Source organism: Pipistrellus kuhlii, unplaced genomic scaffold (assembly GCF_014108245.1).
Source record: "Pipistrellus kuhlii isolate mPipKuh1 unplaced genomic scaffold, mPipKuh1.p scaffold_m20_p_5, whole genome shotgun sequence".
Lineage (NCBI taxonomy): Eukaryota > Metazoa > Chordata > Mammalia > Chiroptera > Vespertilionidae > Pipistrellus > Pipistrellus kuhlii.
In genome coordinates this window covers 62,804,584-62,831,289 of record NW_023425551.1, presented here as the reverse complement: position 1 = coordinate 62,831,289, position 26,706 = coordinate 62,804,584, and the positions used below count along the sequence as shown (strand labels likewise).

At 38.9% G+C, this 26,706-nt stretch overlaps 1 protein-coding gene across 3 annotated transcripts in view; it reads left to right on the top strand.

The window, feature by feature from the left end:
• The window catches only part of PRIM2 (DNA primase subunit 2), a 278,619-nt gene that overhangs the window by 3,856 nt on the left and 248,057 nt on the right, over positions 1 to 26,706 (top strand). For all 3 annotated transcript variants that reach the window (XM_036414771.2, XM_045572854.1, XM_045572855.1), the window contains exons 4-5: positions 3,155 to 3,234; positions 4,636 to 4,756. In XM_036414771.2, the coding sequence (XP_036270664.1) occupies positions 3,155 to 3,234; positions 4,636 to 4,756 (201 nt within the window). The remainder of the gene's footprint in view (positions 1 to 3,154; positions 3,235 to 4,635; positions 4,757 to 26,706) is intronic.

Sequence of the window (26,706 nt, the reverse complement as noted above, 5' to 3'; positions counted from 1 at the left end):
GGTAGGAGATCAGTCAGGATGACAGTGTCATGGCAGCTAAGGAAGGCTGGGGTTTTAATAATAAAGATAATTATATTAATAGTGATATTATAGGAATGACAGCAGCAAGCATTTCTATTATGCTTACTGTGCCCCAGGATTTTTTCTAAGTGTATTATATATTAGCCCATGCAATTCACACAGCAGTCTTATGAGGTAGATACTATTATTATCCCTGTTTTATAGATGAGGATACTGAAATACAGATAGGAAAAATAACTTGTCCAAACTCACGAGAGAGTAAGTGGTGGAACCAAGATTCAAAACAAGATATAGTTTCAAAAGCTTTGGATAGATGAGTTATACAGAAGCCATTGATTTGTCAACTGGGTGGACTTTTTGTAGATTGAGGTAGAAGCCTGAATGATGAAAGTGGTGGATGAGGGAGGTTGAGAGGTAGAGATGGAATATGCATTCTTTTAAGATGCTCAGCTGAAAAGATGGGAGACATAGAGCTGAATATGGAGGAAGTATGGGGACAAGTGGAGACACACAGACATAAGTATATATACATATACATATACATATACATATACATATATGACAGGAGATAGTTAAACACTTATAAACCAAGCAGAAAGATCTAGATGAGAAAGAAGAGTAGGGGAATTTAAAGATGTTCTGAGAAAGCATTTGATACATCATGATCCTTAGGAGGCAGGAAGATGGATTGCAAGGTTTAGGTGTAGGGATTAGCATTTTGTAGGGGAATGGAGAGAAGCTTTGTTCACGGATAAGGAAGGGAAGGCAACACAGTGTGGACACCCAGACTTGGAGCTGAAGTAGTCAACCTGGTGGCCTTTATTTTCTCTAAAATAGGTGAAGTTGTCAGCTGAGAGAGAGTGGTGTGGTATGGAGTTTGGGCCAACTTGTGAAGACTGAAACAGCTTTTCTTTTTTTAAAAAAATCTTTATTATTGAGAGTATTACAGATGTCCCATTTTTGTCTCCCTATTACCCCCTCCACCCAGTTCCCACTCCGCCCCAGGACTTCACCACCCTATTGTTGTGTCCAGTGTCCATAGGTAATACATACATGCATATCTTCTTAGGTTAATCTCCCTGCCGCCTTTCCCTCTGAGATTTGTCAGTGTGTTTCATGTTTCCATGCCTCTGGTTCTATTTTATTCATCAGTTTATTTTGTTCATTAGATTCCTTGTTTGATATTTTGATTTTTTACATTCAATTGTTTATAGTTATGTATTTGTTGTCACTTTGTTGTTCATAATTTTTATCTTTACCTTTTTCTTCTTCCTTTTCTTAAAGAATGCCCTTCAGCTGGTTTGGTGGTGATGAATTCCTTTTAACTTTTTCTTGTCTGTGTAGCTCTTTATTTGACTTTCAATTCCAAATGAGAGCTTTACTGGGTAGAGTAATCTTGATTGTAGGTTATCACTTTGAATATTTCTTGGCAATTCCATCTGGCCTGCAAAGTTTCTGTTGAGAAATCAGCTGACAGTCCTATGGGTGCTCCATTGTAGGTAACTAACTGCTTTTCTCTTGCTGCTTTTAAAATTCTCTCTTTGTCTTTAAGCCTTGGCATTTTAATTATGATGTGTTTTGGTGTGGACCTTTTTGGATTCCTCTTGTCTGGGACTCTGTGCTTCCTGGACTTGTAAGTCTATTTCTTTAACCATGTAGGGGAAGTTTTCTGTCATTATTTCTTCAGATAGGTTTTCAATATTTTGCTTTCTCTCTCCTCCTTCTGGCACCCCCATGATATGAATGTTGGTACATTTGAAGTTGTTCCAGAGGCTCCTTATACACTATCTTCATATTTTTTTGGATTCTTTTTTCTTTTTGCTCTTCTAATTGGGTGTTTTTTGCTTCCTCACATTCCAAACTGCTGATTTGGCATCCTCTACTTGACTCTTGATTTCCTATAAATTATTCTTTATTTCAGTTAGTGTATTCTTAATTTTTGACTGCTCCTTTTTCATGTCTTTGATGTTCTAATTTTCTTGAAATTCTCACTAAGTACTTTGAAGTTCTTATCAAGCTCCTTGAGCACCTTTATAACCATTGTTTTGAACTTGGTATGTAGTAGTTTGCTTGCTTCCATTTCATTTAATTCTTTTTCTGGAAATTTCCTCTGTTTGTTCATTTATGACATGTTTCCCTAACTCCACATTTTCGCAGCTTCCCTGTGCTATGTCTCCTGGAATTGGTAGAGGGGCCTTGTGTAGTAAGTGTCCTGTAGGGCCCAGTGCTCAGCCTCCACAGTCACCTTAGCTGGACTCTCTAGGTGCATCCCTGTGTGGATTGTGTGCACTGTCCTATTGTAGTTGAGCTTTGATTGCTGTTGGCATCTCGGGGTGAACTCCCAGGACAATTTATTCTGGGGATCAGCTGTGACACAACAGAAGAGCTGAAACAGCTTTTCTAAGAAATGAGAACAGAGATGGTTATGTGTCAGATCCCAGCTCTGCTACTTAAAAGTTTTGTGACCTTGGACAAGTTATATAACTTCCCTATGCCTCATTTTCCTTGTCTTTGTAATAGGGATACATAGCAGAGTCTACCTTATCGGGGTTTTTAAAGGATTAAATGGGTTGATAGATGAAAAATGCTTAAAGTAGTGCCTAGTTCCTCGTAAGTGCACAAGACATGTTTGCTCTTACTATTTTGGACTTGGATAAAGTTTCCTTAGTGTTGATAAAGGTCCAGCTGGGGTTAGAGGCTGTAAATTTTCAACATTCCAAATTCCCAGAGTTGAATATCTTTTCTTCAGCGGTTTTAACATTTTCAATAGACTACAGAATATAGCTGTAGATTAATTTAGAATCTAGATTTTGCCACAGTGTTGAAAAGCAAGAAGTTGAGGGTTGATACAAGAAGTTGTTGAAGTGGTGAGTACCCTAGGTATAGGATGGATAGCAAAGGTTAGCATAAGAAAATAACAGGGTTAAACCCAGGAGATTTTGCTGAGATGAGTTCAGTTCTCAGTGTCACCTGATTGCTAACTTATGAAAAATGATCATTATCCTGGAAAGCATATTATGAAATTTGTATTTATGAAACTTTTACTTTACATTAGCTTATGCTGATTTAGTATTTCTTTACACCTCGTACTATTCTAATGCATTCATTTTATTCATGTCCTATTATGTTTAAGGAAAACTTAGAAGATGAATATGAAGCACGAAGAAAAGATCACATTTCTCACTTTATTTTACGCCTTGCTTATTGCCAGTCGTGAGTACACATTTATTTTCTCACTGTCAAATTTGATGTCTTGGGTTATACATTGGTACATGGAAAGTTAACATGTATTGTACTGAACAGAGGAAAACTCGGAACAACAATAGAAACCAGAGGTTCATGAGTTAAACACTGTTGCAGCAGATTGTTGGAAACAAGTTGTTTACTATGCAATATCCCCAAAAAATTCTACTGAAAAATTTTGCCAGTTGAAACACTTTTTACCTTTATGGAGAGACTCTTCATATGGGATTTAAAATTGAGGGAAATTTTATTAGATATTTTTATTATCACTGCCCTTCCCCCCCAAAAAAAACAACAACAAAAAAACAAACAAAAACAAAAACTGGTAATATTTATAAGAAATAATGAATCAAATACACACTTGAATTCAGTGCAGGTTTTTAGAAGTTGAGATGTATGGACCAGGGCCCATTAGATTAAGGTATTTTCCTCTGTTAGTTGGTTTCTTATAAGTCAGTAGTGCCACCCAGAGGGAAAGGAGTTAGTTGCCTTTTAAACTTGGTGGTGTTTTTTTCTTGTATTAATTCTGGCATACAAGAACATTAAAAGGACATCTTATAAGTTTATTTTCCTTTTCTTTTTACTAATAGGCTTATCAAATGAGAACATTAAGTTATTTACTATCCCAAGATAGTAACTAGAAATTATTGACCAGTTTTGGTCCTTGAGATTTTCTTTGGTGAAAAAGTATATGTAGTTTATGCAACGTATGCAGTAAGTGAATTGCTACCGTGTGAAGACCACTTTGGTAAAAAAACTAAATCATATTGTACATGCATCAGCATCATTGTCTAACAACAGTAATGCTGATTATGGATCTTTCTTGCAAAGTAATATACAGTAATTGTGTGTTGGCTTTTGAAAAATTGAAGTATACCGTGAATATTAAATTTTGTGAAATTATAAACAAAAAAGCTGAAAGCAAAGGTTGCATTGTGAAATTTATCTGATCAGAATCTATTCAGAGGTAAATTACCTTTATAAAATTTGGGTTTATTTGGCATGGATGAAATCATCTTAGAAGTAATAGTCTATATTCTAATGTAATTGTTATTTTGTGGTTACATCAGATGCAGTGAACTATTTTCTTTTATAATATTGATAATAATGCAGTTAAGCTTAAAGTATTCTATATTTAATTATTTTAATTTTATGTTCATTACACCTCTTTCCCCACATTCAGCCCATCCCTGGAAGATTGCGGGGTGTGTTATTCATACACTTAGAGCACTTTTAACTTCTGTCTATTGGCATCGTGGTCATGTTTGAATATTGTTTAATATAAACTTCTTGGATTTAAAAATTGGTGGACTTTTAAAATAATCACTTGACTTATAATTTATACTTGTAATTTTCCTATCTACATTTTAGTGAAGATCTTAGACGCTGGTTTATTCAACAAGAAATGGATCTCCTTCGATTTCGATTCAGTATTTTACCCAAGGACAAAATTCAAGATTTTTTAAAGGATAGTCATTTGCATTTTGAGGCTGTGAGTATATTTTTGTAGTCATTTCCAATTGTTTGCACCACTCATCCCTCCTAAGTGCTAGTAGTCATCCCACCTTAAGTGCTAGTATTGACATGTGGCATGTGTTTTCTCCCTAAGTACCTGACTGAGAGAACAGCTCTTGGCTCGGCATGATGGTGAACCTTTTCCTTTCAGTGACTAGAAGAAAAGGGGCTCCTTAGTACCAGAGCCTCACATTTAGTTGCTTTATTAAATATGTGATAAATGACAGCACAAAAATGTTTAATTTATAAAAGTTCATCTTAAACCAGAATCTTTTAGGCCAAAAATTTAAAGTTAACATATTAAAGAAAACAGAGAAGTGGTAGAACTTATATCCAATAAGGAAGTTTAGAGGGGTAATACTTATTTTATTTTTTTATTTTTTTAATATATTTTATTGATTTTGCACAGAGAGGAAGGGAGAGAGATAGTTAGAAACATTGATGAGAGAGTGTCATCGATCAGCTGCCTCTTGCACACCCCCCACTGGGGATATGCCCGCAACCAAGGTACATGACCTTGACTGGAATCGAACCCGGGACCCCTCAGTCTCCAAGCCGATGCTCTATCCATTGAGCCAAACCGGTCTCAGCGGTAATACTTATTTTAAAAGTCAGTTGCTAGGAGGATCCAAGATGGCTGCACCCAGGTGAACACCTAGCTGCAGCCGCACACAACAATTTCAATAAAATACAACTAAAATATAAAACGGACATTGCCCAGAACTACAGGAAGGTTGACTGACTGGAAATTCTAAAGCGAGAAGCAAGGAGAAAACCAGAAGGAGGCGCGGAGGAGCTGGAAAAGCCCAAGGTACGGAGACGCGGAGAGGACGGAGCCGGAGAGGAGGGAGGCCGAGTGCCTGGCGGGCGTTCCCGAGCGGAAAGGAGAGAAAAGCTCCGACTGTGCTGGGCCCCCAACTGCTCTGAACCCGGTTCTGGGCCAGACCCCGGGGACTCAGGCTCAGCCATAGGGAGCCGGGCTGTAAGGCAGAACCCCGGGGAGAGGCGAAAGGAGGTCCCGGAGGCGCGCACACGGCGCACAGAGAAGGGACGGTCGGCTGTGCCGCGGGATTGCCCTGACGGGAAAGAGACCTGGGCTCCAGACTGCTCTGAACGCCACCTCCAATCCCACTACCAACTGAACTGAACCCCAATACCGGGCTCATTGGGGGAGAGCATAGACTGTTTGGCAGCAGGCGAAAATCGAGGGCACCTTTCTCTCAGAGGCGCCCGCAGCGAGCACTGAAGGACCCGCATAGGGCGGGGCTGACAGAAGCCAAAGCTGCAGGCTCCACCCTGAAACCCCATCCCATCTGTAACTGCGAAATGCGACAACAAAATAGATCACAAACGAAAGAAATGGAGGACAAAAAGCGTCTGGATATGGAGTTCAAATCTACGCTTATAAGGTTTTTCAAGAATTTCCTAGAAAAGATGGATAAGGCCTATGAGGATATGAAAAGAGATCAACTAGAATTAATAAGAAATGATAAGGGATCAACAAGAAATAAAGAATACATTGTCTGAAATAAAAAATATTTTACTGAGTCCTAAAAACAGAAGGGAAGATCGCAAGAATCAAGTCAAAGATTTGGAACATAAAGAGCCAGAAGACACTCCTCCACAGAAGCTAGAAGGCAAGAGAATCCAGAAAATTGAAGATAATGTAAGAAACCTCTGGGACAACTTCAAGCGAACCAACATCAGAATTATGGGGGTCCCAGAAGATGAGAGAGAGCAAGATATCAAAAACATACTGAAAGAAATAGTGACAGAAAACTTCCCCTACCTGGTGAAAGAATTAGACTTACATGTCCAGGAAGTGCACAGAACTCCAAACAAAAGGAATCCAAAGAGGACCACACCGAGACACATCATTATTAAAATTCCAAGAGCAAAAGACAAAGAGAGAATATTAAAAGAAGCAAGAGCAAAGAAGGTAGTAACCTACAAAGGAGCACCTATACGATTGTCAGCTGACTTCTCAACAGAAACCATGCAGGCCAGAAGGGAATGGCAAGAAATATTCAAGTTGATGAATAGCAAGAACCTACAGCCAAAAATAATCTACCCAGCAAAGCTATCACTCAGAATCGAAGGCCAGATAAAGAGCTTCACTAATAAAAAAAAGCTAAAGGAGTTCATCACCACCAAACCAGAATTATATGAATTGCTGAAGGGGGTTCTTTCAGAAGAGAAAGTAAACAAAGATAAAAATTATGAACAACAAATACATAACTATCAACAAGTGAATCTAAAAACCAAGGAAATTAAAAAAATCTGATGAACAATATTAACTGTTGAATATAATAGAATCAGAGGTATGGAAGGGGAGTGAACTGACGATTCTTGGGGTAAAGGGGAGAGGGGGGCGTGGGAAGAGACTGAACGTGGACTGTGCACCTATGGATGAGGACAATGGGGAGAGGGGAGGGGGCGGAGGGCGGGGTGGGAACCTGGTGGAGGAGAGCAATGGTGGGGGGGGGGGGGAAAGGAACATTTGTAATAATATGAACAATAAAAACTTATTAAAAAAAAAAAAAATAAAAGTCAGTTGCTAGTAAAATCTATGAGTAGTTTTAAATAATAATTTTGCAGACAAATCTGAATGACTTACATTTAGTAATCCTATATAAGGGTAATATACAAATAGACTGAATGGCAGAACAACCAAACGACCAATTAAAGTGTAATATGTTAATGATATTCTAAGGCTGCTCAACCGTTCACTGACCACCAGGGGGCAGATACTCCAACTGGTAGGTTAGCTTGCTGCTGGGGTCCAGCCTATTGGGACTGAGTGAGATGGGCTGGACATGCCCTGGAGCCTTCCCACATCCCTCCCTGGCCCGATTTTACTAGTGGGACCCTCAGTCTGGACTACACCCTTTTGCAGTCCAGGCTGAGGGGGACCCCCCTTCCCCCCCTTCTCCCCAAGTTCACACACTGGGCTGCTAGTCATGTAAGAAAGAAGTGTCTCTGCTGGTGGGAATGCAGATTGGTGCAGCCACTGTGGATAATAGTACAGAGTTTCTGCAATAAACTAAAAATGGAAATCTCATTTGACCCAGTAATCCCATTGCTATGACTATATCCCAAGAAACTAAAAACACCTATCAGAAAGGATATATCCACCCTTATGTTCATAGCAGCACAATTTAGCATAGCTAAGATTTGGAAACAGCCTAAGTTCCCATCAGCAGATGAGTGGATTAAAAAACTGTGGCACATCTACACAAACGAATACTAAGCTGTTGTAAAAAAGACATAGATGGATCTGGAGAGCATTATGCTAAGCGAAATAAGTCAGAAAAAGATAAATATATGATTTCACTCATATGTGGAATATAATGAACATAAACTGATGAACAAAAACAAATCCAGAGATAAAGAAGCATCGATCAGACCAAACTTCAGTGGGAAGGTAGGGAAGGGTGGAGGTAAGGGGGAGAGATCAACCAAAGGTTTTATATGCATGCATATAAGCCTAACCAATGGACACAGACACTAGGGGGCTGAGGGCATGAGTGGGGAGTGGGGGAGCAATGGAAGGATAAAGACACATGTAATACCTTAATAAAGAAAGAATAGAAAAAGGGGAAAAAAGAATTAAGTGTAGGCATTCCAGGGGGTTGGGGAATGGGTGAAAATGGTGAAGGGGACTAATAAGTATAAATTACCAGTTATAAGTCACAGGGATGTAATGTATAGCACAGGGCATAAAGCTAATAATACTGTAATAACTATGGTTACTGGAATTATCATGGTGACCACTTCATAAGGTATGTAAATGTGTAATCACTATGTTGTACACCTGAAACTAATACAATGTTATAAGTCAACTTTAATTAAAATAAATTTAAAAAGCAGAAAAATAAAAAGAAAGAAGTGTCTGGGACATATTTAGCAGGGATATCCATTGTGGGTGGAAATAGAATATATGTCCTGTAGGTGGCTCTGTACTCCAATAATTCTGCTTTGGAAGACTTACAACAATGAGGTGATAGTAGGACTAGTTGAGACTCAGGTGAGAATGGGTGACTTAAAGCCAAAATGAAGTAAAAAAATAGAAATTGGAGTAGATAAAAGACATTGTCCTATCTGAGAAGTGGAAGATGTAAGACTCAGTGTGGGTTATTGAGTCGGAAAAAAAGAGATTGCACGAAGGGCAGTAAACAAACGTTTGGTAGACATTTAGTGTCCATTATGTGCTCAGGAGGCACTTCCCACAGTTTATCTCACTTTCCGTAAGAGCCCCACGAGGTTTCTATTGTACATTACATCTACCCAGGCCCAGAAAAGTGTCAAGCCCAGGACCACCTCCCCCAAGCTCCATGCATTTTCTACTTTGTATTTTTCTCCTTTCATTGTCTGTCTCTCATTTCTTTAGTTTATCTGTTTTAGTCTTTCATCTTGAATGTATGATGATCCTTTACTATTTGTTTTTGTTTAAGATTGAGATGCTGAAAAGTAGGTTGGATGAGTGGGCTTTATTGTACACAGGCAAGTGCATGAGACACTGATTTACCAGTGGTGAATATCTGACATGCCAGCATCACTGCTCTTGTGCGTTGGGCCCATTGTTAAGTGAAATAAGGGCTCCTTGAGCACAAGCACTGCGATACCATAACAGTTGATCTGATAACCAAGACGGCTACTAAGCGACTAATGGGTGGGGAGTGCATGCAACATGGATAATGGACAAAGGGGTAATTCACCTCCTGGGTGGGATGGAGCAGGATGGTAAGACATTTCATCATGCTACTCAGAATGGCACACAATTGAAAACTGACGAATTGTTTGTTTCTGGAATTTTCCATTTAATATATTTGGACAGTAATTGACCACGACTAATTAAAAACCGTGGAAAGCAAAACTGGAAAAGGGGGAACTACTGTACTCGTATCTAGTGTGTTGGTTGAGACAATGGTTTTTCATATTACTGTAGTGGTTAGCCTGCATGCTATGATTTTCTCTTTCTTCCTTTCTTTTTTCCTTTCTTTCGTGTTTCATTCTGCAGGCCATTTGAGATGCATGATAATAAACTTACATTAAAGTGTAGGAAACACAGATAAAATTCAGAAATTCAGGAGAAAATATCCACATTCAACGCCACCAGGGTGGAGGGTGTCCTATACAGTTTCTAAAAGGAACACTAGTTTTGGCTTCTTGTGTGACTGTTTTGTTTTTTCTGGTTCAGAGATTCTCAGTGGGGGGATAGGATACAGGTAGTCGTCCTCAGGGGTTTATCAGAACTAGAAGTGTGCAGAGTGTGAAAAACATCATGCCACTTGTTTTTGCAGTAAACACTGAGAATGTTAAACTTGATCAACTGTTTGTAGCTGGTGAGGATTCATGGAAGTTAGAGAGAGAGAAATCTTTGCAGGGGGCCTGGCGTGAAAATCATTCCTGTGATAGATTTAATCACTTTCCTGGGAGAAACCTTTTCTTTACTTTTTTTAAAAAAATATATCTTTTATTGTTGAGAGTATTACAGATATCTCCAATTTTCTCCCTCTTTTCCTTCTCTGGGAGAAAGCTTTTCCCTCCTCCTCTGGTGCTCTCCCTTGGTGTCCGGTGATAAAGGAATTTGAATTCAGGTGCTGTTGATGGGCTTGCCCCTTGGCCCCATAGCTCTTTCCACTTCCCAGCTTTCACCTTTTCATTAATAGGAACATGCACGTTTTCTTCACTTCGATTAGAATATTAGGATTGCACTTGAAAATTAATGTGCTACCACAGGTATCAGTGATGTTTTTAGATTCACGACCATATTTTAGACTCAGGACAAAACAAGGGCTAGGGAAAAGTAATTGGCATTTGCCCCATAAGCTGGTCTCTGATGTGCATGGGCCCTGCTGCCTAAGTCTAGGCAGAAGGACACAGTGGGGAGTGGAGGGTCATGGGGCCATCCTGGTCTTCATGTCCCGGAAGCTGGATTACTGGCACACACATATTAGAGTGTACGTATCTGGAATTCAACTGTGTGTGTGTGCGCGCGCGCGCACGTATTTCTCTATCATTTCAGTTTCATTAAAACTGCAATGACTTTTATGTTGGTCTACTTCTGTAAAATAAATGCTTTTACTTTAGGAGGAAATGCACTGGTATAACTAAATTGTATTGTGTTTGCTTTGATGGAGAAATATGTACAGGAAAAGGGAGAATTAATACTTTGTATAGTTTTTTTTCCTCTTAAATTTTGTTTTTGTTTAGCTTGCCATGGCTGATGTAATTTTGTTTTATAAAAACATGGAAGAGGTGAATGGGGCCAGTTATTGAATCTGGGGGCTCTCGTGTTCTATTTTGGGCTCTGGCAGTTCTCTGAAACTTTGCCTATTTTAGTCTATATGTCGGTTTCCAGTGGATACTAGAATTTGAATCTTTATGACATACAACAGAAAGCCTTAATACGAAGTACTCAAAAAGGAAAAACTGGTAGTTTTTGGTTTTGGACTTAGGTGTAAATAGCTTGCATTTTAAATCTGAAATTTCTAGGAAGGTTTAGAAGTGCATAAATGTTGCTATCTGTGGGGACCATTCTGGAGCTCTCCTTGCTGAGTTGATTGACTTGCTCTTGTGTCACATGACAGGCGGATGGGTAAGGTTAAACAGATCCCATTAGCGTGTCTTCAGTTGACCAGTTAGGGAAAGGTCAGGCTTTGGCAGCTGTCAGCCTCACAGACTAAAGGTCTCTGTGCTGTTGCAGTTCACAGTCTTGACAGCAGCTTATAATTTACCTCAATGTTTTCAAACCTTATCAGGACAGTAAAAAAATGTTTGTTTGTTTTAATGAATTTGAAGTACCAGTGGAGCTAATGGCAGGATGTTTTCGTTAGAATAGTACAGAATGGCAGGGACAATGAAGGGGAGCATCCTAAAAGATGTGGAGAGGATTCTGTGTGTGGAAGATGAAAACTCTGCTGCATATTAAAGAGAAGTAGTGCTGTTCAATTGACAAATATGTTCAAGATCTAAGGGTTTTGAGTAAAGGCAAGTGCGGCTGGTAACCTTTTATCGCCCTGCTCAGTGAAAACAAGTCCATGTGAAACCCTGAATTACTTACTTTTGCTTAGTTTAAAATAGTTTTCCTTATCCTGAACCTGACATTTAAAATTTGTTTCTTGTCCCTTGTAGTTTGAAATCTTAATTTCTTCTGTCTTAGAAATTATTTCATGTCATTTTTGGCTGATAACTTCTTTTCAGTGCACATGAATTAGATTGTCTTTTGTAATTGAAAATGTCAGTTATATGAATTAGGAACCTTTGGATGCCTTTTTCCAGTTAACATTGGGACATTGATTTACATTGATTTTAATAGTTTTATGTGTGTAGACTTTTAGAATAGTTTTTGATGTTTACTGGTGCCAATATTTCTTAGATATTTGTAAGTTGACCTTAAGCTAGCAATGCCTTTCTGATAATTTTGGCTCTTATTGTACAGGTTTGGGCAAAAGTAGGTTTATAGGTGTTTGTATGGAAAAGAAAACAATCCTATATAACAAAAGGGTAATATGCAAATAGACTGAATGGCAGAACAACTGAACAACCAATAAAAGTGTAATATGCTAATGATATGCTAAAGCTGCTCAACCACTCTCTTATGTGCACTGACCACCAGGGGGTGATGCTCCAACCGATAGATTAGCTTGCTGCTGGGGTCCAGTAGATCAGGACTGAGCGAGATGGGCTGGACACGCCTTGGAGCCCTCCTGATGTCCCTTCCTGGGGTCCCTCAGCCTAGCCTGTGCCTTCTTGCAATCTGGGACCCCTCAGGAGATGTCGGAGAGCTGGTTTCAGCTCAATTCCCCAGGCCACTCCCCTTGGGAGGGCACAAGTTGCAGGGCTCATGGCTGGTGAGTGTTGCTGTGACAGCACAAGCCTGCTGTTAGATGATTCTCTCTCTTCCTCTCCTTTCCTATCTCTGAAATGAGTTAAAAAAAATATTTTCTTCTGTTTTGCAAGCACTAGGTAATCCTTAAGATGAGTACAGTAACATGGAATAGTTATCTTTTCTCAGGGCTAAATATTGGGTAAAATATATATATATGTGTGTGTGTGTATTATATATATATATATATATATATATATATATATATATATATATATATATATATATATATATAAAACTAGATACATGGGGGGGTGTGTCCCTCAGCCCAGCCTGCACCTTCTCTAATCTGGGATCCCTCTCATAATCCAGGACTGCTGACTCCCAACTGCTCACCTGCCTGCCTTCCCGATTGCCCCTTACCACTTCTGCCTGCCAGTCTGATCACCCCTAACCACTCCCATGCCAGCCTGATTGATGCCAAACTGCTCCCCTGCAGTCCTGGTCTCCCCCAACTGCTCTCCCCTGCAGGCCTGGGTCCTCCCCAACTGCCCTTCCCTGTAGGCCCGGTCGCCCCCAACTTCTCTCCTCTGCTGGCCTGGTCACTCCTAACTGCCATCCTCTGCAGGCTTGGTCGGTCACCCCCAATTGCCTTCCCTTGCAGTCCTGGTCCCTCCCAACTGCCCTCCCCTGCTCTCCATCTTTGACCACATGGAGGCAGCTATCTTGTGTGTTGGAGTGATGGCCAATCTGCATATTATTCTTTTATTAGATAGGATGAGCTTTTTCTATTGAGTTGAATTTGCGGGATTATGCTAGTTAGCAAATTTCAATTTGTTTTGTATTTTATATAGGGAAATTTATGACTTAAACAGAGTTCTTTATGTGTTTCTGTTACAATTACATAACTTTAACTTCTTTCCAAATTAGAAGGCATTAACATGGGGGTTCCTTTCTATAAGCAGACTCCACAAACACTATAATACTTTCACTCTCACAGTGTTTTTTCAAATGAAATAATTATGGAAGCCAACCTTGTATTATTTTATATGTGTTTTTTGGGTGGGTATAGTATTATATTTTGAGAATGAGGAAAAGTTTCACTGAATTTTCTAGTCAATTGAGGCCTAACCATTTATGCATATAGTTGTAAAAATACACCATGGCAGATGGTCTTTACTGGCAATATTTTAGAAGTTCACAGACTTTGGATTTTCCTTATCAAGCTACAAAATTAGATTCTGCTCATTATAAGATTGTTTAAACCTAGCTAAATGTGAAACTTCAAGCTGAATTACCCTTGAAGGCTAAAATTAACATATGCAGAATTTTTTGAAATAACTTGTAAAGTCATTTCTCTCTTTTAAAGTTTTCATACAGCTTTTGAATATAGAATTCCTTGTATTCTCATTGATGATGACTCCAGGGCTATGACTTTGCCCTTGGAAAAAATGTATGACTGAATTAGCTGAAGTTTCCCACAGATACAGCTATTGCCTAATTGTCTTATAATATCACACATGTTACTGTTTAGATCCTAAAATGGTGAAATTAATTTTACTAAATAGCATTGTTAGCATTCTCCTATTTTCTGTAGTTAAACATTTACATTGTAAAGTGGGATGTTTTCTGAAGGTGTTCCAAAAAAAGATACTGAGTTTTTAAATTATTTTTTCACTTTGTAATCTTCCTAACCTTTCCTGTTTGCCTCAAGTTCCCTGAAAATGTAATCCTTTTTAGCTGAAGCCATATCACTGACTAGTTTAGAGCCTAGGACAGACTGGGACTTATGAATGAGAATGAGAACCAGGGATATGGAGGGCTAATGAAGTTGTAAAGAAAATCATTTTGTGTTCTCAGTATTGAGTAGCTAAATCTGATTTACCAACGGCAGGAAGAAGTAGTTGCAATAACAATAGTTAGGCAATTAGCCCAGGCCCTGTCAGTATATCCATCCTGCTAATGCCCACTTCTCTGAAGGCATACAGACAGAGCAATTAAAATTCTTGTTCTGAACTTCCCTCTATTTATTCTCTACCTGCTACTGGTTGCTGATCTATTTGACTCTCAGAGTCCTGGTGCCATACTTAAGCCATTGAGTCCTGCCAACTATCTGGGTTTTTTCCCTGTTATCTCTGGTTAAAGTGTGCTCTCCCAGTTCCAGTGTCCCATGATGCTTTTGGGCAAGAGAATCCTTCTGTCATCTATATTGGAGCCTACTAGCCAGATATTTCCTAGCTCTTTTTAGTTGATCCAGGGAGTAAGGCCTCTGCAGGAATGTTAGAAAATCTAGATTCTAGAGGACTGTGTTGGAACTTGCTTTGGGTTCTCATTCACCAAGGAAGGAATGCTTGTTGAATACTCATTGAGTGGTGGACCTATTAAGGTTTTGGTCTGCCTCCTGATGTAAAGAGACAGAGGAGAGAAGTTAGTCTCTAGTAGCTAGCATTTGTTTTCTATTTGCTGAGTATCACACACTTAGCTAAATGCTTCACATGGACTAAATGCTTCACATGGACACAACAGCTCCATGAGAGACTGAAGCTCAGGGTGGATAAGTAATCTCCGCAGAGTTAAGTGATAGAACCTGAGCCCTAAAGTCAGACCTCTAGGCTTTTTGAAATGTGCAAATCACAGAGCATGTTAACTAAATATATGAGCAGGTTTCTTTCCCAGTTAGACCTTATCTAGTGCTGCAATGAAGTGGAATCGATGCTGACATTTAAGGTGACAGGGCCCATCAAGAGGAATATGCAAACACAGGTGTGAAATTAGAGGTTTACATTAATGTAGGAAATTAAAGCATTAAGTGTAATTTTACAAAGATGTTTTATTTTAGCAGACAGTTCTTGGCAGAAATAGAAACCAAATATATAAAATATATCCTAAGTCGTTTTTCCAATGTAATATGTGTTATTCCTCTAGGGAAAACATTCATTCACACAGCTTCATGGTTGAGGGGCTCATTGTCTAGTTCATGGCTTTTCTCTATCCTTTGCTGCTTTTCTTCTCTGGTACCTGTTTTGTTTTTAAATTTTTTTTTACACTGTACATTTTAGTCATGTCCAACAATAACTCATGTAATGTTCATGATGGGTGTAAACCAAAATCCAAGAGAAGACTTATGCTTGAGATAGGAACAATTTAATTTAACAGGTCGGGGAAGAGAAGTTATGGAGGTTTATTGGCTTTTTCAGGCTGGGCCTTTCAGTGTTTCTGGGAAAGGGTACAGAATCTGACTACCTGGCCATCCCACTGAATGCACTATGCCTGATCATTTATGTATTATTTTGTTTTAAATTACTTTGCTTTTACTTTTCTTTTATATTTTATTTATGGACTTACCCCTTTAAAAAACATAGTGTTTACCCCACTAATTCTAAAGTGGCTATCATCCCAGGCACAAGTTATATCTAGATACCTTCCTATTACTTATTATTTTTTTTTTTTTGGTAAAAAAAACAACCTTCTTAAGTTAAACCCTCAATGTCACATGCTCCCAGTACCCACACCAACTTGTGAGCCTAGCAGATGAAGGAAACAGCCAAAAGTGGCATCACAATAGCACTTCTTCGTGGTCCTTACCAAACAGGGTTGAAAGCTCTTCATGAATTATGAATGCAGTTTCCCAATATCCCAGTGGAACAGTGAAGGCAGACTTCTGAGATGCAGAGAATGAAGACTGGCTGTCTGCTCACAGACCCTTTAGTGGGCCTGTGGCAGGACGTTCGGTTCTTTCTGTTCCTCTTGGGCTGCCTTCATAGAACATGGAACAGAGCGAAGGGGGCTTTCCCCTAGATTGTGCTGCCCTTACAGTGAGGATCACCTTTGCATAGAAATAATCCCTAGAAAGTACATATTTATGATTGTGACTTCAAATAGGCAGTCTTGAGGAATGTTAATCACCAAAAGAATTCTACTTTTTTTCAGTTTGTTTATATTTTAGTTTATAATGATGTTGACGATGTGTAAATAATGCCAGAGAGGAATTCCAAGCATTGTCAACCACTGAGAGAACTTTGCCTCTTGGTTTCGGGACCACTGAGATGTATTTAACTTGCCAGCCTCCAGGTCCTGCAGGTGAGACCTGAGGGGTGCTTTGGGATGGGAGGGGTGGCTTAGGGTGGTGTCTTTCTCCTGCTTCTCTGTGGAGCTAGGTGGCTGCTGGAGTTCTGGAGTTGGTGACAGAAGGCCTTTTCTTTCTTTTCTCTCTTAGCAACAGCAGCTGCTCTTTCTTCATGCAGCGTGGTCTTTCTCTTCATTTCCAGTTTGAACACATGCAGAGTTCCATCTAATTTTTCTTAATCATCACGTAACTCCAACTCCTCTGGAGGCCTACTGGTGCCATATATTCTGTTCATTTAACATTATTTTAATGTTTTTCTTTTTTATTTCAAGGACACACATGTGTACTGATTCTCACATTAACCTTGGTTTACTTGTCCATTTTTAAGGCAAGGAAGTTTGGCATTAAATTATAGGGAAGAGTGGAGATGAGGCTAGCAAGTTAGGGTCAGAGCAGAAGGGAGTTGTTGAAGGTTTTTGAGGCATGGGCCTGCCATAATTTAGTGTGATGAAGATAACTGCAGTATCTGAATGGATAAGAGGTGGAGAGTTGATACCACTTCACCTGTCTTCTAGTTAACCTGCTTACTAAGCGAACATGAGGCAGAGTCTATTATATTACAGGCTTAATGAGATTAATTAATTAGCACTAAGACCCTCAGGGTAAACATAATTACTCTCAATTGTGGTTGTTTCACAAATCTACAAATGTGAGGAAATGGCATGGAATTATACACACGTCCCATCATTAGTCTTGGTTTAGATATGTACTATAGTTATATAACTATAGTTATGTACGATGCAACCATTGAGGGACACTGGGTAAAGGGTACTTGGGACCTCTCTACTATTTTTTCAATTTCTTGTGAGTCAATAACTATTTCATAATTAAAAGCTAAAAAAAAAAAAAAAAAAAGATTGCCAAGTAATAGAATGTGGAGGCTATGGCAGAGTTCTGTTAGGATATTGCCAATTTCTGTGTTAATGTCATGTATGGGGAGTTTGTTGAGTGAAAGACTGACCAGATGAAGGGACTGAATGAGGGTCTGAACTCTAGCAGTGGCTGTGGCAGTGGAAAGAAGTGGGCAGAGTTGATAGATAGTACGGAGGTAGCTTGAGGATTTGATGGCTAATGGAATGTGAACTGAGGATGACTCCAAGCTATTTGGCACATAGAGTACAAGAATAATGTGATGTTCGTGACAGTAGGGAATATAGGAATAGGAGTATGTTTTGGTATATCTGGTTGTGAAAATATTGCTTGTGAGTCCTGGTGGGCCAATGGAGATATACAGTGGATAATTCAAAATGTTTGTGTTGAAGAGGTCATTGTTGAAATTATACAATCAAATACCATATAACAGTATTATTTGAAATTGTGGGAAAGAAGATTCCAAAGGGAGGGAGCATGAGTGGGAAGACCTGGGATAATAAATTTTATAGGGGATTTCTTATGGCCCCTCTGCAAGTTACCTAATCTCTCACTGCCTCATAAAATTGAGAATATCATAGTATATCCCTTTTAGGGTTGTTGTGAAGCTGAGTGAAGTTTTGTATAAATTACATAGTGCTTGGCATGTCATAAATACTAAAAGTTAGCTATCTTATTATTTATTAAGCACTTTGGTTATGCATCTAAAAACAGAACTGAATTATACTTCTAACTTTAGAAATTGTGTTGAATGTTTAAAATTAAACAAATGACCTTATTAGCAGTGATATTTTTATTTCTCAAATTAGGACTTTCAGGTTTTTGAATGTCTGGTCAGTTATAATCCTGGAACTAATTTTTATGATAATTTATTTAATTCACTGGAAGGTGTTTTAAGAGAAAGCTCTCATTGTTCTTGATTGTTAATTCCTCTACAACACAAACTTGGGTGCAGTGGTTTCACCTGTACTTTTCTCATCTGTTTCCTAATTATATAGTTCCTTCACCTATTGGGATTTAGTGATAAACTCTTGGTAGAATATATGTAATGCTTTCCTTTGATGGAGTAGAGAGTGGGGTACGTGAGGGGTGATGATGGTAAAAATGAATCTAGTAGTTGGCAGATTCCTCGATGAAGGCCGGGTAAAGGAACCCTGATGCAGGTGGCCTCTTTTCTTCTCTCCGGCAGGATTGTTCGCCCTGACAGCGTCACATGGGGGAGCCAGAGTACTGTACTTCAGCTTCAACAGTCCATCCATGGAGGAGGGATAAATAGTGAGATGAATGGATGGTCATGCTCTGCAGTTGTTTATTTTTCCCCCCCTTCTGCTTTAAGAGTAAATGGCTAAAGGGCTTTATTAAATAGAACATGAATAAGACTAAATGTTAGGTGCTTATAAACCGAGAGTTCAACCTTTTTATATTTGCATTTCAGTTGCCCTGTTGATGTTGTAAGGGTGAAGAGGAATTAGTATTTTCAGTTGGATGTATGTCATGTTATTTCAGAGCTGTCGTGGCTCCAAGTTAGGCTGCCGATTCCCTGTCTGATTGAGACCCGCTCTGAAATGCCTGGAAAAGCAGCCTGCAGAATGCAGGCCTGAGTTTTCCAGTCAATGAGCTGACTGATATTTTTCTGAGTATTGTAGATGCGAAACACTGTAAATTTTATTAAAAATATTGCCACTTGAGTGAATCCTTGGTACTGTGTGTTGATTAGTGTGCACCAGAGCAATTGTTTGTTTCTCTAGTTACAGGTTGTCCTGGGTGCAGTCAGAACTGCATACAGAGAGAGCGGAATTTGCATTTGGCAAGAAGAGCTCCTTCATTTCAATCTGCCTTGGTTTTCATTGAGTTTGTTGCATTCCCTTTAAAATGGATTAGAATTCATTTTCCATCCCTTCTTAAACCTTGACATGATTTTTTTCTCTTCTTTTTATTTACGACTTCCTCTGACACACACGCATAAAAAAGAGCTATATTTTGGGTAGAATTTATGGCAGGATAAAGATGCGATTTATTTGAAGTTTTGAGTAGATTGCTGTCTGTAGTCATGAGAATAATCTACCTTTGAATTTTGCTGCCTCTATTTTTTTTATAAGAGGATTAATTCTAGAACACAGGGGCTATTGCCAAGACCACGTCTTCCTCTGAAGCTGGGGTTCAGGGTATGTTAGAGAGGAAAGACTGGATGCTTCCTCCACCATCCCTTAAGCTCTTGCAATTTACTTGATTTTGCACATTAAATTGTAGAGTTGCTTACTTTTGTTAGCTGATGGGTGTTTTGGGTAATTTAAAAGAGAATACCCCCCCCCTTTTTTTTTTTTTAAAAGAAATGTCAGCATCAGTGTGAAAATGTAGTTCCTGTAGATAAAAGTAATGTCTTATCTGGGTTTGTTGTGATGGCAGCTTTGCTACTTTATTGTCTTCTGATTTCTCTTTGTCCAACAAAGAAAATTGACAGGTTACTTACCTTTTTATGAGTGCTTTTCTTTAAAACTGTATGATTGAGCACCTGAAATTAACCTTGGCTTCTGCAGTATTGAATGACAAAAGTGGCAAGTCTCCCTCCCTCCTTCTCTCCTTCCCACCCTTTTTTCTTTCTCTCCCTCCATCCCTCCATTCCTCCATTCCTCCATTCCTTCCATCCTTCATAAAAAATGCCATTTGAATCCAATTTGGGTAAAGACCTCTGAGAGAGTTAATAGAGAAAACTGATATAAAATATTTCTATTCTAAGTATTACCATAATTTGCACAAAATGACAGAATTAGCTTAAATGTTGTGAAGTACTAGGTTTTAGCATACTAAACTGAACTTGATTTGTATTTCTTTATTTTTCTGAATATGTGGTAAAATTAGATAATTAATAAAGATGTAAAGGAATATCTAACTGATAAATTCACCCCATTTCACCTTCTTAAACTTAAGCATAATTTGCCTAAATTATGCAAAATGCTAATTAAAGGGTTTAATTTGCTAATCATCTCAGTTTGATTAGAAGCAGATGCTGATTATCTGCACAAGTCTAAATGGACCTTTCAGAGATGGCTTTCATTATTTAAAATCAACTTGTCAAACTAATTAAGACATAAATTTAAGGAATAACAGATATCAGTGGTTACGTATAGACTTCCATTGCAGCACAGGGGAGCATAATCCACAAAGCTGTACCCCAAAGACAGGGTGTAAACAGTGTCATGCATTTTAGTTTTTCCAAAGTTTATGAGAAGTTTATGACTTTTTTTTTACTGAGTTCATGAGATTCTCTAGTTGTACCTTTGTTGGTCCTTCAGGTCTCTGATTTTTTTTCCTGGCTCCTTTTTCCTTCTGCTGTGAATCAGACAGCGCAAGGGAGCTGAGACACGTGCATTCAAAACAGGCTCAGAAACAGGCAGGTGTATTAGAGATAGATATGCCAGATTCTCCTCAAAGGTAACAGATCTTGCACTTAACAGGTTGAGATGTGTCAAGAAACAGTCAATAGGTATGCCAGAGATAGATATGCCAGATTCTCCTCAAAGGTAACAGATCTTGCACTTAACAGGTTGAGATGTGTCAAGAAACAGTCAATAGTCAGTATTAATGCCTAGAAGCAGGGGAAGCATCTTAGTTCAGTAACTGAGCAAGAATTTTGATCCATGTTCCCAGCCCTTGTATTCTTCTGGGCTTGGCTTTTTCTCAGGGAGAGTGAAGACAGAAAACTAGTCAAGTGTCTGTAGCTGATTTAGGGGTAAGACGAGGGAAATCAGAAATTGTATGTCCCCTAAATCAAAGTCAGATATAAATGTTTGGGGTCTTGGTTGGAGACCTAGGGTGTTAGGACAGGCGATCTGAGATGGAAACATATGAAACCTGCTTTGATCCAGGCTAGTGTAGGTGAGGTAGCTGCTTTTTCCTTGGGAACAACCTATGGGTCATATGCTCTGGGGTGAAGAGCACAGGCTCTGTCTGGTGCCATACCCTCTAGGGGTATGGACAGCCACGTACTAGTTTTTTTCTCTGGTTTCCTTACCTGCAAAACTGAAAATATGATTGTATTACCTCATAAGGTTGGGGGGCTTTAATGAGTTAATATATTTAAGGTACTTAGGACAGTGCTTGGCAAATAGTAAGCATTCAATAAATGTTAACATTATTATTATTTTTTGCCATTCTAGCTTTTTCATGAGATTTGCAAAGGGTGGTATATATAGAAAAATTGGATTCTTTCCCCAATATCCCTTTGACTCATTTAAAAATGATTGCTACAAATACATGTACAATAAAAACTTATAAGAACTTCAGTTGTATAAGATAAGCTAATAGAATTTTAAGTACTAGAGTTTTATTAAAATAAACAAACACAGATTTTAGTCCAAATCTTGCGTTTTATGTAGTGTGAGGGAATTAGGGACGATATAGAGAAGTGCTAGACTAACAAGTGTACTATTCCTGATTATGAGCATGCTTTACATTTTAATTCAAAGTGGTTGAGCATCAACCTGTGAACCAGGAAGTCACTGTTAGATTCTGAGTCAGGGTATGTGCCTGGGTTGTGGGCTGGATCCCCTGTGTGGAGCATTTAGGAGGCAGTTGATCAATGATGTTTCTCTTTCTCCCTTTCCTTCCTCTCTGAAATCAATAAAAACAAACAAGCAAAAAACAAAGGATAAAAGGAGAAGTTACTTTGCAATTCAGTTATTTGTAGCTTCCTGAAGATTAAAAACAAATTACTGGTACTAGGATGAAGGGAAATAGAGTGTTGTGGGTTTTGTCACTACTTTGATTAATAGAATATGGTGGAGGGGACCCTGTACCAATTTCTCAATGCAACCTTAAGAAACTGACAACTTCCACTTCCATATCTGGCACACTTACTCTGGGAGTCCTGAGATGCCATGTAAGAAGTCTAACTAGACTTGCTGCTTACTCAGTGGATAGAGCGTTAGCCTGCGGACTGAAGGGTTCTGGGTTCGATTCTGATCAAGGGCACATGCTCAGGTTGCCGACTTGATCCCCAGTAGAGGGTGTGCAGGGGGCAGCCAATCTATGATTCTCTCCATCATTGATATTTCTATCTCTCTATCCCTCTTCCTTCCTCTCTGAAATCAATAAAAATATATTAAAAAAACCCCCCACAAAAACAAACAACAGCAACACTACTTGCTCTTTATGTTTAGAGCTGGAGAGATGTGTTCTGAAACCTGGCACAGACCAGCAATTGCAGACTGGCAGCTGTGTCTCAGCATTTCCCAGCAGCCCCAGCTGAGCCCAGCCTTAAAGCCATCCAGCAAGGTGCCAGGTTCCTTGTGAGTGAAGTCACCTTAGACTCCTCATAGCAGTGAGTTCAGTACCTCTAGTGACCATGAGGACCAGATAGGCTGCCAAATACATCCTTTCTGAATTTCTGACTAACAGAATTGGGGAATACTTTAATAAAATGGCTGCTGTTTTAAGCTGCTATGTTTTGTTATTCAGTAATAAATAATCAGCATCCATAGCTAAGCCAGAGCTTTTGGCTTCTTCAATTTGAGCTGAGAACACTATAAAACAGTGTACCCCAAATGCTCTCAAATACCCTACCATGATTTGAAAAGAGTTTATGGAATATAAAGAAACCTATATAAGTAAAAAACTATGATTAATAGTATGGAAAATGAAATTCTGATAAGTAGGTGAATAGAGAAGTTAACTCTGAGGGAGCTCAGATGACTCAGCAGGGAAAGGAATGGGGAAATGGTTGATCCATGTTTTCTATCATTCATACATGTGATTGGTGAAGCTGCTTAAAAAGAGTGGGTTGAAAAGTTCACGGCTTTTTGATTTTGAAGAAGAGAGGCTTACCACATGCCTGAGATCTGCCATGTGTCTTCTTTACTTCCAAAGAAACCTTTTTATGTTTTAGGACCCTGGGAAGTAAGGTATTAAGGTGTAAAGCAGTTGTTGTTACACAGTGCTCCTACCCCCTCAGAGTTTGTGAAAATTTAAAGTAGCCTGAATTAATGAGTTTATTTCATAGCATAGATTGTGAATAGTCCTATTGTTTACTAAAGTCAATTCAAGTACAAGATGTGCACTAAGAGATATGTTCAAGGCACTGTATAGTTGCTACAAGAGATTTAAAAGCACTTTCTTAAGTAGAAAGAACTATAAATAAATGAATAAAAGCGATCATAAGTTACTCTAGATGCTATACCAGGTAGGTTCCTTGAATTTCTGTGTGCCCTTTTGAAATGGTTGTTGACTTTTACTTTTTTATTTTCAAGATTTAATGCTTTGTATTGTCTCTTGCTTTGTGAAGTTTGGGCTTAGGAAAGGGGGAGATTTTAATTCATATGGAAAATCTATTGAAATTACTTCTTATTGAAAGACTGAAAATATATTTAAAAAGCCATTTCGTAAGTCCAAGCAAACAGGGCAGTTGAAGCCTAATAAAACCCTTTTGTGTTGTCAGAAAACACAGTTTATTGCTATCACAACACTTTGCTTAAAGAACAGGAGAATCATGGATGGATGCAAACACACAGACAGCTGTTTGCATTTGCTGCTCAGCTTTCTGGGTTCCTTAAGCTGTATCACATTTGGATTGTAATGATCTTGCCGGAGGCAGAAAGAAAGTTAACAAGATGCAGCATAAAATTTAAGTTTCCTAAGGCTGCTTGTAATTATTTCTACAAAACAGAAATAATAGTTTTTGCCTTTTTCCCCCCTCCATAACTTAAAACTACAGCAAGGAGAATATAGATAAGGAACCAACTGACAGATATCTTGAGTAAGAGATCAATGTCAAGGTCATTACAGAAAACAATATGAAGGATGTAGAATAATGAATTCAACATTTTCTCTTTTTTCAAATTTGAGGGCAGAGAATTCAAACGGCCACATTGAGGTATGGTAGGAGTTCAGGCTTTGGAAGGAAAAGCTACTGTGTCCCACTGTGGGTGAGATACATAATTACAATATTACAAGAATATGATGGCTTTCACAAGAGGTTCATATTAATGTTATAGGTCCCTCCAGGCTGAAATGAGCTCTCACCTCACATCTCTGATGGAGAGGAGTGGGAGGAGGGCTGTGAGTTGATGGGGCATGGAAGAGTGGCCTCTGTGCTGCTTCCTGTCATACTCTACTCCTTGGGAACTGGATGTCCCTGAACAAAGCTAACCATTCTGAGTGGCATCATGGCATCTTCCTGTATGTGAACTTGTACTGTAAGTGCCAGTGAAGCACTTGGACAGTTTTAGGACAGTAATTAGGGATAGAACTGTAGGTTGAATAGGGGTATTACCAAGGGGAGGAAGCTATTGATGGACTTTGAAGAAAGAGAAATGGGTGAATAGCATCTTTTTATCTTTGATGTATGTTTAAGATAAGTCCTTAGTGCGCTGGCCTAGTAGCTCAGTTGGTTATAGTGTCATCCTAATACGCCATTTTTTCTGGTTTGATTCCCAGTCAGGGCACATACAAGAATCAATCAATGAATGCATAACTAAATGGGACAGCCAGCCAGAGTGGCTCAATGGTTGAGTGTCGACCTATGAACTAGATGTTCCTGGTTTGATGCACATGCCTGGGTTGCAGGTTCAATCCCCAGTAGAGGGCATGCAGGAGGCAGCTGATCAAGGTTCTCTCTCATCATGTTTCTATCTCTCTCTCCCCCTCTTCCTTCCTCTCCGAAATAAATAAAAATATATTTAAAAATAAATAAGTGGAACAAGTTGATGTTTCTTTTTTTTCTCAAATCAACTTAAAAGAAAAAGTTAAGTCCTTAGCTACCAGAATTCTGCTTCTGAGCCCGTCCTACATGGAAGTTCTATATTCACCTTGTCCTTGATGTTACTTTATAGCTAATGTTTAAGACATGTTTTATGTGTCTTCAGCATTATGCTGTGTGTCATGGAGGATTTGCATTAATATGCTTCGCTAGTTTGGGAGAACAGGAAGAGACTGTTTTCATAAAACAGAGAACAAGTAAAATAATTGCATGCCAGAATGTTTGATATAGCCAATAAGATCTAAGTTAAAGAGAATATTGCTAGGGGCTGGATTAATCGAGGAAGGCATCATTGAGCTAACAGTATTATTGGAAATGAATTGGAAAAGAAAAGAAGGCAGAAGGTAGCAGAGAGAGATTTTGTGCCAGCTTCAACCTCAAGTATCTGACTAAGTTTTTGAGGAACTAAAAATGCTGTATTGGGTCAACAAATAGGACACCTTTATCAAAGCCATAAAGCTGCTTTCTATTATTTCCAGTTATAAATATACAGGGGGGCCCCTTGGCCTGGCCAGTGATCAGGGCTGATGGGGGCTCATTGGGGCCGGCCTGAGGGACCCAGGGAGGTTGGCTGGCCAGGGGAGGTTGGCTGTGAGAGTGCACTGACCACCAGGGGGCAGGTCCTGTATTGAGCATCTCCCCCGTCCCCTGGTGGTCAATGCGTGTCATAGCAACCAGTTGCAACAGTTGTTTATACAATATATAGTGGTATATATACATATATATAGATGTATGAGAGCATCTCTTGGAATAAACACTTCTTACCCTTCACTCCAGGCACAAAAAATAGCTAGTATTCTATTATCTGCTTGAATTTGAAATATATGATGAAAATATAAATTAAAAAACAGCTGACATTAAAACTTGATATCCAAATATTTGGTTTTTCTCATGGCCTATAAGAGAAAATGTAACATATTAATTTCTTTTTCTGACCTTATTCTTTCCTACTTTTTCATTTCCTTCTCCATTTGCTTGAATAAACTATTGGCCTGTATACTAGTAGACTGTAAGCAAATTTTTTCCTTTCCTCCCAGCTAAGTGAAGCCTTATTTTTGTAATATACTACTACTGTTAGCTGCTTAACTTGGGAAGCTTTCGTCTTCATCAGCTATTTTGTGAAGCAGAGCTTGGCTGCCTCTCTTCTAATGATCTTGAAAATGTCCAAAATGACACATAGTTTAAAAACTTAGAACTAAGTAAAGTTGCACAGTTTTCTACTGGGCTACGTTGTAAAGTGGGAAGGGCAAATTACTCTTTGTTTTTTTTGGAAGACATTTGCCAGTTGGAACATTGAGAAAGATGGAGTTTGGAGGCCTTTAAATGGTGCACGGAAAGGTTATTGTG